This window comes from Elgaria multicarinata, chromosome 16 (assembly GCF_023053635.1).
Source record: "Elgaria multicarinata webbii isolate HBS135686 ecotype San Diego chromosome 16, rElgMul1.1.pri, whole genome shotgun sequence".
Lineage (NCBI taxonomy): Eukaryota > Metazoa > Chordata > Lepidosauria > Squamata > Anguidae > Elgaria > Elgaria multicarinata.
The window spans coordinates 15225265-15237345 of NC_086186.1; the positions used below are offsets into that span (position 1 = coordinate 15225265).

Sequence of the window (12081 nt, forward strand, 5' to 3'; positions counted from 1 at the left end):
ACCTTGGCTATTAAAAGAAGAGGCCAACATCCCACAGGGTGGGACATTGCATGATAAAAACAAAGGCAATTACAACTTTCTTCAAGATTTATGGCTTGATTATTCATATGCTTATTAGAATTAAGTCACACTAGATTCAATGGGGTTTATTCCATATACATTTGCATAGGATTGGAGCTCATCTTTCGATTTGGATTTAAAATAATAAGTAGTGGAGATATAGGAGATTAATTGGGCAGAAGATCTCAAGTTCGTAGTGAAGATCACATTTGCAGCCATGTGCAAGTGACTCTTACTATCTTCAGTTATGCATTGTGTATGTTTATGCAGGCAAACAGTTGAATTTGAGCATGGAAACTGGGCCATTATACTGTAATAGAGGCAATTACTTCAGAAACTGATGCAATTCAATATGCTCACAGACATTTTGGCAGCGTTCTTAATGGAATGAAAAATGTTTTAGCAGATTGTCTTCTGTATTGCATTGGTTCTTATTACTGTTAATACATGGGATTTAGTGGTGTGGGGAGATGTTTGAATGAAGGCCTACAATGTTTTTCCAGATACATATCTAGGTGATATAGATATGTAGGCTTGATACTTAAAAACAGCCTGAACTTTTAACCATTCCCCCACAAAAGGAAGACGAAATAAGGATTCCTGAAGGATTTGTCTCTCCTAAAGATTAACAAAATTACTACTTAGCATTTATCGCTAGATCATAGTGACATTAAAACTATAATCGGGGTCCTTAATATTGAAGCTGTCTTGAATTGAAATTATTCCTCTAGACATGGTGTGTTTTCTTTTCACTTACATTCTAAATCAGACAAAAATAATTTATGATTTTTTTAAAAATGTACATCTATCCCAAATAGGAATGTTGGCATTAAATCCTCAAGCTGAATCATTGAGATAATATTCTGCCAAAAAATGTTTCTATGACCACTGCTTGAAATTCCTTTTAACATATGAGCAGATCATTGGAAATCCTCCCAAGGCTCTTGGGAAATACACTAAAAGTAATGTTCTTTTTCTTTTAAAGGCTAAGGGTCTAGGAGGTAAGGATACAACAAATTATGTTTACATTTCCTGAAAGAGAGACAAGTCCTTAAAGTCAGGATATGTTGCAATAAGAACCCACCAGGCAAGTTAATTACAAAATAAAACCATGAGTTCAAGATGTTGCATGCAACTAAAACAGCTCTGTCAGGAACAACCATTCTCATGATACAATCTATCCACGATAGGACAGATGGATGTGCTATTTGTCTTTCAAACATCATGCCACTCATTAATAATGGGACTCCATAAATTGCCACACAAGATTGTTTACTTGCCATCAAGAGTATTTGTGATTGCCACGGTTCAAGCCCAGAGGGGTCTTAAACTGGTGGCTTGAGGCAGGTCAAGTGGTGATTTAGCCTCTGAGGCACCAAACAACTCTGACAAAAGGAGGGAAGAGTAGGGAGATTGCTGTAGGAAAGAGTTGGCAGGGAGACATTCCAACAAGGAAACTGCTTTACACCAAAAGGCCGGAGGAGATCAGGTGACGCTCCCTGACCTGTATAAAAGCTTCCAGATCCATTTTGTTCATTGGTCTGAGCAACCAAGAGCCCTGCTCTTGCTGTTTCACAAAAGGGATAGACAATGATGGAGCTCTTCTTTACCTTCTCCTCTGTGTTGAGAAAACGTCTGAAAAATATCACCTAGTACTGGAGAGAAGGTATAGGGGCCCTATTGCGAACAATGTTTTGAAAGACTACTGCATAGATCTTATTATTAAGCTGCATTCTTGGCCAGCAATCAGATAAAGAAGCAGACACACATGCACACTCACACAAAGGCAGATACACAGATGGAGAGAAAGTACCCAAAAGGGATTAGACGACCCTGACCTTCACAATTCTTCCCATCAGCGGTCACGTGAAAACCAGCATTGCAAACGCAGTGGAAACTGCCATCTGTGTTTATGCACCGCCCATTGCTGCATATCCGGCCATTCTGCAAGCATTCATCAATATCTAGAAGAAAAGAGAATGGAAGCGTAAATCTAATAGTCACGGATATCATTCCATTGCTTGTAAACCAGCCAAAGCCAAGCCCTTAATTCTTTCTCTCGTTTACACGGGAGAGATTTAAACACAACCTTGACATTTTCCCCACTGGAATCAAGAGGGCTTTAAAGTGTTTAAGAGCTTCATCAGATGAGCATTTTATCGCATGCTCATTACTGCCCACTCACGGTTTTTCGTGCATCCTTTAGACGACGTCATCCACAATAATTGCTGGCCAACAACCATAGGGACGAAAGACACACTGACCGTGTTCACACGATCAGTGGGGAAAATGAACCTACCTTGGCTTTCCCCCCTCTGTGTAAAGCCTGTGCGCCCGCCATTTGCCTAATTACCTGTGATGCAACGTGGGTTATTGTGTCATCCAAACCTGGTGCGGTGTGTGGTGGAGTGGCTTCTAAACCAGTCCATAAACCCCTACAAGCCATGGGTTGTGGTGCTGTTTAGAAGCCACCCCTGTGTTGCATCACACTGGGTTTGAGAATCACAATAACCCAGGCTGCGTTGCAGTTAATTAGGCAAATGGTGGGCACATGAGCAGCAAGTGGGGGGGAAAAAGCCATGGTGGCTTCTTTTCCCTGCTAACCATGTGAACCTGGCCACTGCAAGCAGCTGCCCTATGCTGAACTCTTCCCCGCTTCTGTAATGTATAGTACAACTTACTTGTGCCCTGACATCACTGGGCTGAGCATTTCCCCATCAGTAGTAGCTAAATGACGTGGAGCAGAGAGATACACACATAAAGGCCCGAGGACACAAAGTTAATTGCAGGGGGGATGCCAAATCGATGCATAAACAGTCCTTATGGAAAGCAAGATGTAGGAACCAGATATGTAAAGACAGGAGCTGATGCCTAATTTAAGTCCCATCCCGTTCTTTCCTCTTCTGACCCTTCCAATTAAATCTGAGGTGGTTATTCATATATTCTTGGCCCATCTTCTGAATATTCCACTTTTAAACAGTTCGTACGGCGGCTGTTCTTTTCATACAACAAACCATCTGACTCCTGTGCTGATGGTTTTCGTTCCCGGCTTTTTGGCATAAGGGCATGATGTTGTTGAGCCCCTCTCCTTCGCTTGCAGCCAGTTCTGCTTAGACTTGTTTTCTCTAGGCTTTGTCTTTTAATTCTTTGTTTCTCTTTCAGAGCTCCTTAATCCTGGCGAGTTTTCTAGGTCTGTGCTTTCCCTCTGCATGTCCTTTTTATAATATTGTTTTAACCAAACATACGATTCCCCTAATTACATCTTCAAGCTTCACACATGAAGTCAAAGGGAGATGATAGTTCCATTCTGACTTTACTTTACCGCGTGGCTGCTCTTGATTCTCTGGCCCACATATACAGCATGAAATGATCCACTAGTTTCCATGCAGGATTGGTTTGCTCTTTCATATATAGCACAAGAGATCAGGGCTAAGGAAGATACTCAGCCCTTTGTCTCAAAGACATGAACATCCCCAGGGTGTCCAAATGGCTTAAGCACGGTATATTGGGGGGTTAAAGGAGGGGAAAATCCATCTGTACTGAAGGAGACTATGATAAGGCCTCCTTCCCTGGATCCTTTTGAACTGAACAATTACAGACCAGTTTCTAACCTTCTTGTCCTAGCCAAGAAGGTAGAATAGGTGATGATCTGGCACCTGTGGATCTCCAGGCAAAAATGGATGTTCTAGGGTTATTTCAAGCTGGCTTTCAGCCATGTTTCAGGATTGAGATTGTTTTGGTCACCCTGATGGCCAATCTTTGCTGGAGAAAGGGTGGGGGGGAGTGTGACTTCATTGACTTTCTGATTCTCTCAATGGTTACACATCATGGAACACCTGTAGGAATAAGGAGTGGCAGGGTACTGTTTTGTAATGGTTCTGCTCCAGTTATACAGGCAAACTCCAGAAGGTGGTGATGGGAGATTACTGTTTGACTCCTTGGCAGTTACGCTATGGGCTCTCACAGGATTCTATTTTATCCTCCATGCCTTTTCACATCTATATGAAACCTCTAACAACATATGGAAGATCTCATCCTGGGAAGTTCCCCATCCTGGGTGTAGATAATTTGAGAGAACGTGTTCTCCTATATGAAAACTTCTGCACCAAAAACTGAGATCTAGCAATGAGGCCATATGAAGGTCTCACTACCAGGCGAGGCAAGTTTGTCATCTCACAGAAGTGGGGCCTTTTTGGTGGTAGCTTCCACTTTGCAGAGCTCTCTTCCAAGATGAACTGCATCATTGTCCTTTCTTTTGCCATGCCTTTTAATTTATTAAAACATTTCTTACACACTTTTCATTATAAAATAAGCCCAAAGCAGGATGCAAGCAATAAGTACCTCTTGCCAGCTTTACATATTTTATTATTATTGTTTTATTCTCAATATTATTGGAGTTTTAATATTGTTGCATGCCACTTTCGGAACTGTATAGTTGAAAAGTACATCTAAATGAAAATTAAGAAAAGTTATCAGATAATTTCATCAACAAAATAGCAAATATTTCCCAACCTTGATATGTCTATGATACTTTGAGCATTTACACAGAACGGCACTCTACCTCGGCATTCTGTCCTCATCAAGGTACTTTGATATCCAGGACGGCACTGGCATATGTAAGATCCTTGTGTGTTTACACACTCCCCACCAATACAGGGATTCCTCTCACACTCATCAACATCTGAAAGATAAGAGTATTTTTAGTAGGCTTTTGCTTGGCAAGCAATCAGGCCTGGATGTTTCTTTCAGTAGTTTGTTTTACATATGCCAAAGACTCTCTCACAGTAAATAAATAAACGGTGTCATTGAATACTCAGACTTTAAGAACTTTCCTTCCCATAAACGAAATTCTATGCTAGGCATCACTCCTTTTGGAAAATCCCATATATCTGGAATGTATGCTACTGTTCCCCACCCTCCCCCTAGGTGAATTAAACCTGATCAAGACTGACCTCCAAATAATGCCCCAAGAAGACTCTTTTCTTTTATGCAACCTGCCTGAACATTGTCTTCAGAAAAATAACTAATCTACAACAGAATAGGATCAATCAATTTCTGAGCGAGGTATTTTCAAATACTTCATAGCTCCATATAACAGGAGACTGAAATGGACAAGAGTCTTGTTATGTAAGGGTTTTTTAATAAGGCTTTGTCTAACTTGCGTAATTGCTGGAGATGCAATGCACCTAATGCTTCTTTCATTCATATGTTTTGGCAATGCCCAATAGTTGCCCCCTTTTAGGAGGAGGTTATAATAAAGATAAACTTAGTACTGAAACAATCTTTAATATGGAACGATGTGCATGTCGTCCTAAACTATCTACCAGCTCCTTGGAAGTTAACACAGGGTCAACACAAATAGATTATCAGAGTCCTTATGACAGCTAAAAGACTTATACTATCATGTTGGAAGGATAATTGATCACCTCCCATAATGCAATGGACTTAACATTTGAAAGGGTGTTATATAGACATCATTTGCGACTGGATAAGTACATGGATATTTGGTCTGCTATGCATAATTCTCTCCCCCCCCACACACACACACACTTTTTTTTAATGGTATATCTGATGGGGGGAAATTATGATATTCCTATGTATGTAATGTTTCTTTGTTTTTCTTTTTCACAATTAATTTTTATTCTGTTTTGTTAAGAGGCGGGGAATGTCAGGGGTTATGCACTACTTTGTTTTGGGGGGACGTGAGGAGAAACGGAGAAGTCCCTAACATTGCAGAATCATTGTTGTAATGAAATGAGGGAGTTTTGCTAGTATTTATAATTTTAAAGAGTTGAAACTAGCCAACAGAGTTTTTAAAGAAATAAAATAGTAAGGATAAACATTTTATTCTATGCAAGGGAAAAGGTTCTTCAGCAAGATGTGGTTTTTTTAAAAAAAATGGTAAGAGAAAAAAGAACAATCACATACCGATGCATTCCCCTCTAAGGTCCAGTTCAAATCCTTTCCTACATTCACAGCGATAACTTCCAGGAGTTGGGACACAGCGTCCATTAAGGCAAAGATTTTGATATAGCTGGCAGATGTTGTCCTGTGGTCGAGTGACATTAACTGATACAATATCTGGAATCAAAATACACTTTATGTATTCATTATTTACTTATTTAAAATATTTATATACCCCTCTTCCTCATCAAATTACAGGGAGGTATACAACATTCATTAAAACAACAATTAAAATAAAATATGAAGCATCTACAAAGCTAAGTATTAAAATCAGCAAAATCATATGAGTTTTCAATGAAACACTATCAAGAACTGTCTACAAATAAAAACATTAAGTTCTAACTCACTCATCCACAGCTACCCTATGGCACCAACTAAAAGAAATGGATGGTAAAAAACTACACAACACTCACACTGATCCACCTCTCACCCTGAGGTACAAACTAACCCACTCAGGAGTGGTAAGTCTTGATATTTTCACTCCTGAGGTTCTCCAACTCTCACTTAGGCCTTAGCTAGACCAGGCTTTATCACAGGGCGAACCCCAGGTTCGTCCCTGTGTGTCCACACGACACACAGGGGATCCTGAGATCAGGAAGGGATGATCCCTCCCTTGCCCCAGGAGAGAGCCCTGCACTTTGGGCCCGCTTTTTCCGCGATCTTGGGCTGAGCCCAAGACCGCGGAATGTGTGGCCCATTACCGCAGAGCCGGGAGCCGAGCACTACCCTTGAGTGCTGCGTCCATCAAGGGTAGGGTGGGGGGTAGCAGGGAAATGAAATTATTTTTTTAAAAAAAGCAACTACCTTTAACGCACGAATGAATGTTCGTGCACTCCTCTTCCTTTAAAAATAAAAAATGGTGGGTGCAATGCCTCTCTTCCTGAGGTCGTTGCACCTCATGTGTCAATGAAGGGAAGATCTCACGTTAATCGTGTGAGATCTTCCCTTCCCATCATGGACTATCAGGTAGGTCTAGCTAAGGCCTTAGAGACAACTCCAGGATACATCATTTAACAAATCAAAAGCTGGTGTCACCCCGGCGACAACCTCCTTTTGTGGGGTTGACCCTGCCAGCAGCAACTAATTGCCCAGTAGTGGGCTATTTATAGCTCCACAGTGAGGTGGTGAAAGTTCTAGGAGCCTTAAACCCTCTCTTCCTCCCAAGTGATTTTGCTGAAGGTGTTTCCAATAAAGAAAGACTAACACAGGTTATTGGGCGAGTGGGGAGGAGGTAACTGTTATCAAAGTATAGTACCAAGTATAGCCTTTTTAATTAAAGACTGTATTTATCAGCTATCACAATTATATTTGGCTAATCCAGCACAGTGTTATTGCAGACTTGTTTCTGTTCTAGCCAATTCATACAGCTACTCTTTTCACTACTAGTTGAGTTCTCACTGTCACCTCATTGTGAAGGATTTGTGTGCAACACACCACATCTGGAGCTAAGGTGATTTGCTATGCCATCATCTAGTGCAGAGGTGTGCAACACATGGAACTTGCTGCAAATTCCATAAACACATGGCCCCTGAGCTACATTTGTTACATCAAAGCTTTTACCTTGGCCCAGTCATGGCTTCTCACAGAAGTAGAAGATTATATGAGGCAAAGCGGATACTAAAAAATATTTGAAATTCCTAAGTACCAGCATCAAATTTGAGGAGCATGCATTAATGTTTTAGGGACCAGCCCAGTGCAGGCACAAGAGGAAAGCAAATATAAATAGGCAATACGCCTACGTACACTAGTTGCAGGGGAACATGGGCAGGATGGTGCTGCTGTACTCATGTTTTGGTTGTGGGTCTCCCGTTGACAGCTGGTTGTCCAGTGTGTGAACAGAATAATGGATTAGATGGACCCTTGGTCTAATCCAGCATGGCTGTTCTTATATTTTTACAATCTTATAAAGAAATATTATGTGCCACAAATGAAATTTGGGTGACCAGGTACCCGGGATTTTTCCTGCCCTGCACTCAGTTGTAAAGGACTAGGAAATCAGCAACAGAAATCAACTAAATTCACTTTTTAAAGCTAGGATTAAACATAGGACAATACAGGGAGGAAAAAAAACTATTTCTTTTTTACCTGGTCCTGGTGGTCTGTGAGGTGGCAGAGGGTCTATTGGTTGTATTGGTTGAGGAAATCTGTCAGGTGGGAAGATCGGAGGAATGCCAGGAGTATCTGGTCTCGCTGGCAACAGACTGCCGAATATGCATAATTTGCGGAACTCCTCTGAAAGAAAATACAATGTGACCAGATGGAACGTGATTTCTCATTATATTAACCAGACTTTATAGGACAGTTTGGGACTTACAATAATGATTAAGCAGAGCTATTAATGCACTCTATTAATTATTATTATTATTATTTATTTATTTATATAGCACCATCAATGTACATGGTGCTGTACAGAGTAAAACAGTAAATAGCAAGACCCTGCCGCTTAGGCTTACAATCTAATAAAATCATAGTAGAACAATAAGGAGGGGAAGAGAATGCAAACAGGCACAGGGTAGAGTAAACAGGCACTGGGTAGGGTAAAACTAACAGTATAAAGTCAGAACAAAATCAAGTTTTAAAAGCTTTAGGAAAAAGAAAAGTTTTTAGCTGAGCTTTAAAAGCTGCGGTTGAACTTGTAGTTCTCAAATGTTCTGGAAGAGCGTTCCAGGCATAAGGGGCAGCAGAAGAAAATGGACGAAGCCAAGCAAGGGAAGTAGAGACCCGTGGGCAGGAGAGAAACATGGCATCAGAGGAGCGAAGAGCACGAGCGGGGCAATAGTGTGAGATGAGAGAGGAGAGATAGGAAGGAGCTAGACCGTGAAAAGCTTTGAAGGTCAACAGGAGAAGTTTAAATTGGATTCTGAAGTGAATTGGAAGCCAATGAAGAGATTTCAGAAGTGGAGTAACATGGTCAGAGCGGCGAGCCAAGAAGATGATCTTCGCGGCAGAGTGGTGAACAGAAACCTACTCTATTAAGTAGTCTAAGTAAAGCAATCCCTAAGTTTGTGCCTACATGGGCTTAACTCCCGCTGTTACTATGGAGCCAGGTGGCGTGGAGTTACCTTTTGCTTCTAACTCCTGTTTCCCCAAGCATGCATGCTTTCTTCTTCTCTCCCATGACCTGAAGAGGCACAGGGAGTGCCTGTAGAGAGGCAGGATAGGAAGAGATGTGCAGATGCACTTAGCATTGGCACACTGACTAGGAGGGTGAAGCTTAAGGTTTTATTTAAACATGTGCCTCCTCTTCCTTGGTGTCTTTACTTATTCCTCATTGTGCTGCCCATGATCCCGTACTTCAGGCATCAGCATAAGTAAGACTGGTTGCTTTGGGGCTGGGTAAGATGTTTTTTTAATTTGTGGATCTGATTGATCTTGAGCAGCAGGGTGGGTTTTTTAGCCTACTCTGTAGCGCACCTGTAGTGGGATCTAAATAAGAATAAGGTAGTGTTTTGTGCTCATTTTTGTTTTATCTTGAAGCTTGAACAGTGTAGATGTGCAGAAAATTTTGAAAGTTCAAAGAAGTTCAATGCTCGAGCTTTAATAGCCCAACAGTATGTTTCCACGCCCTGGCCAGGAGTATGAGGCAGTCAGGAAACTACAGCTCCCAGGTAGCCATGCACCACACAGGGAGACAAACACAAAGGTGGGGACGGAGGGCGGGCCATGGGCTTCACGAGTCGAGCCCATTCTTGTAGCAGCCATATTGGCAGCAGAATGGTGGTGGAGGCAGCGGTGAGCACTCTGAGGTGGTGGAGGAGGAAAAGCCATGTTTAAAATGTGGAGGAAGAGGAAAGGAGGTGGGCTTGAGACCTGAGGGGTAGAAGCGAAGGTTGTTCAGTGGCGACAGGTGTGAGGAAGCGAGAGCCAAAAAACTTCAGTTGCACTGAAGGAAAATAACTTCCATACAGCTTCTGGAAGACTAACACAGCAGGAGTCAAGGAACAGTATGTTTCGCCCTCAGATTAGCGCCAATGGCACCATGGGCTTTACACTAGTATGGAATATCGCCATGGGTGGCATTGTTGAATAAGTTGGCTATACTGGCAGTGTAGCATGGGGAAAGAGGTACAGCATGAGCTAATTGGGAGCACTCTGCATATCTTTTATGGCGACTGGAGATTACTTAGGCCATCCCCTCTAGGTTGTGGGACGGGATCCCCTTTGAGTCTTGTCCAGGTCATACACCTAAAGATGTGAGGCCTGGGTGGGGTGGGGATGACTTGAAGGGGTCTCCCTCAGTCCCTGAAGGTATGGCTAGCCAGATTGAAGGCAGGTATTGTACTGCCCATGAGTTGGAGCAAGATTAGGCTCCTGTAGCTAACTGGCTTTAGTGGGGAGAAGTCTGGCTGCTGGCTCCCACCTCAGCCAGCTCCCACACTGTGACATTACTGTGACGCTACTGCAAATCTCTCATAAAAACTTAATGAGGTGTGGGCCTAGTTATCCAATACTCATGCCTTGTCTCTTTCTTCAGGTGTGGGCATAACTGTGTCCCTTCCCGCAAGAACAAGCCCATCAAAGATATGGTAAATTGTAGATATGGCTGTGTTTTTGTTTCATATATTGTGAGTTGCTTGGGAATCCCGTTCAAATGGGAATATGAAATGAACATTGAATAAACAAACAAATAAAACAAACTTAGAGCCAAATTACATGACATATGGGAGATACATAATAGTATCTCTGAATGGGGGAGGGGGGCACGGATATTTCCTCAACCCAGTGAGCAAGTCTTAGCTCTAAATATATATGCAGTTGTTAAAGTGTTATCTGTTTTCCCATAAGATTTCAACAGAGTTTGCAGTGGAAAAATGAGTACACTTATACTCTTAATGTTTTCCTATTGGCATATGATTGGTTCCATACCAGTAGCACGAATGGGACACATTTCTGGGGCGCTTGTTGCTCCAGGAGACCAGCATCGTCCAGAGTCGCAACAACACTGTGTTTTGGTTAACACCTGCTGGAGCTGGTTGCCACAACGGCCATTGGTGAGAGAAGAAAAGCAGTATCCAGGACGTACATCTGTCACAAGGGAAGAAATGGACACATCATTCAACCCTTGCAAGAACAGTGTTTTAATTGCTCTTTGCACATACATCTCTTTCAACAGTAAATGTACCAGTTAAAGTCAGTAGATTGCTAAATGTTCAACATTTCATATAAATTATATAATTATACTTATTATATATGACTGTAACTTCTCCACTCTATCTTTCTTCCCTGACCTCTCTCACTCTCTCCACTCCTCTGACTCTCTTACTTATCATACCATGAGGGAGTTATTATACCATCTTGGTAGTTCTCGGTTTGCAGTACTGAGTCCCCTCATCTGTCCCCCAATAAATTTGGGTTTAAAGGGTGTGGGATGAGTCTGCTCTCTTCTCCTTTAGCCTCCAAGCCTGGGGGTGGAAAATAGATGAAAGCAGGAATTTGTTTCTGAATGGAACAGCAAGACTTTTTAAAGTTGGCCCTAGCATCTAGCAGGGGAGAGGCATTTTTTCAGGCAGCAAAATCTCGGGCTGGGACTGTTGGGCCAGTATTATTCAAAGCTGTAAACTATCTCATACCTACAAATACAATGACACTTTGGGATGGGAGATCTTGGAGAAGAAAAGTTGCAAGGCTATTTATATGAATATGTGGGGGGGGGGGATTGGAAAGCTTGACAAATTCAATCTTTGCACATTCCTATCCAAAATTACCTGATCTGCACCTCTTGGACTCAGGTGTAGATTGGAAATTAACTATACCCCAGATTCCATACTTCTCTAGGGGCAGTTTAAACATATCAAAATACACATTAAAATACATCTTAACATACTATTTAAGTACTTATTTTGGAAGTGTTTTTTTCATTCATAGGTTAATGAGGAAATGGAACAGAATTATGGCTAAAAATGTAAAAATTGACAGAGTTTGGAAACAAGACAGATTCTTCTCTCCCTAGAATAAGCCACTGAAATGCAGCATCAGATGATGCGGTTTTCAGTTTTTCCCTAAAGCCGAAGGAGGATGTATAGCAACAAGGCTCTTGCATTTGGGCTCCATTCACCA

General features: G+C 41.8%; 1 protein-coding gene across 1 annotated transcript in view; it reads right to left on the reverse strand.

Annotated features, from left to right (window-relative positions):
- The window catches only part of FBN1 (fibrillin 1), a 200171-nt gene that overhangs the window by 98300 nt on the left and 89790 nt on the right, over window positions 1–12081 (reverse strand). The window contains exons 9-13 of the mRNA XM_063142808.1: window positions 10891–11049; window positions 8110–8256; window positions 5989–6141; window positions 4622–4741; window positions 1899–2024 (exon numbers count right to left, since the gene is read on the reverse strand). Of these exons, the coding sequence (XP_062998878.1) occupies window positions 1899–2024; window positions 4622–4741; window positions 5989–6141; window positions 8110–8256; window positions 10891–11049 (705 nt within the window). The remainder of the gene's footprint in view (window positions 1–1898; window positions 2025–4621; window positions 4742–5988; window positions 6142–8109; window positions 8257–10890; window positions 11050–12081) is intronic.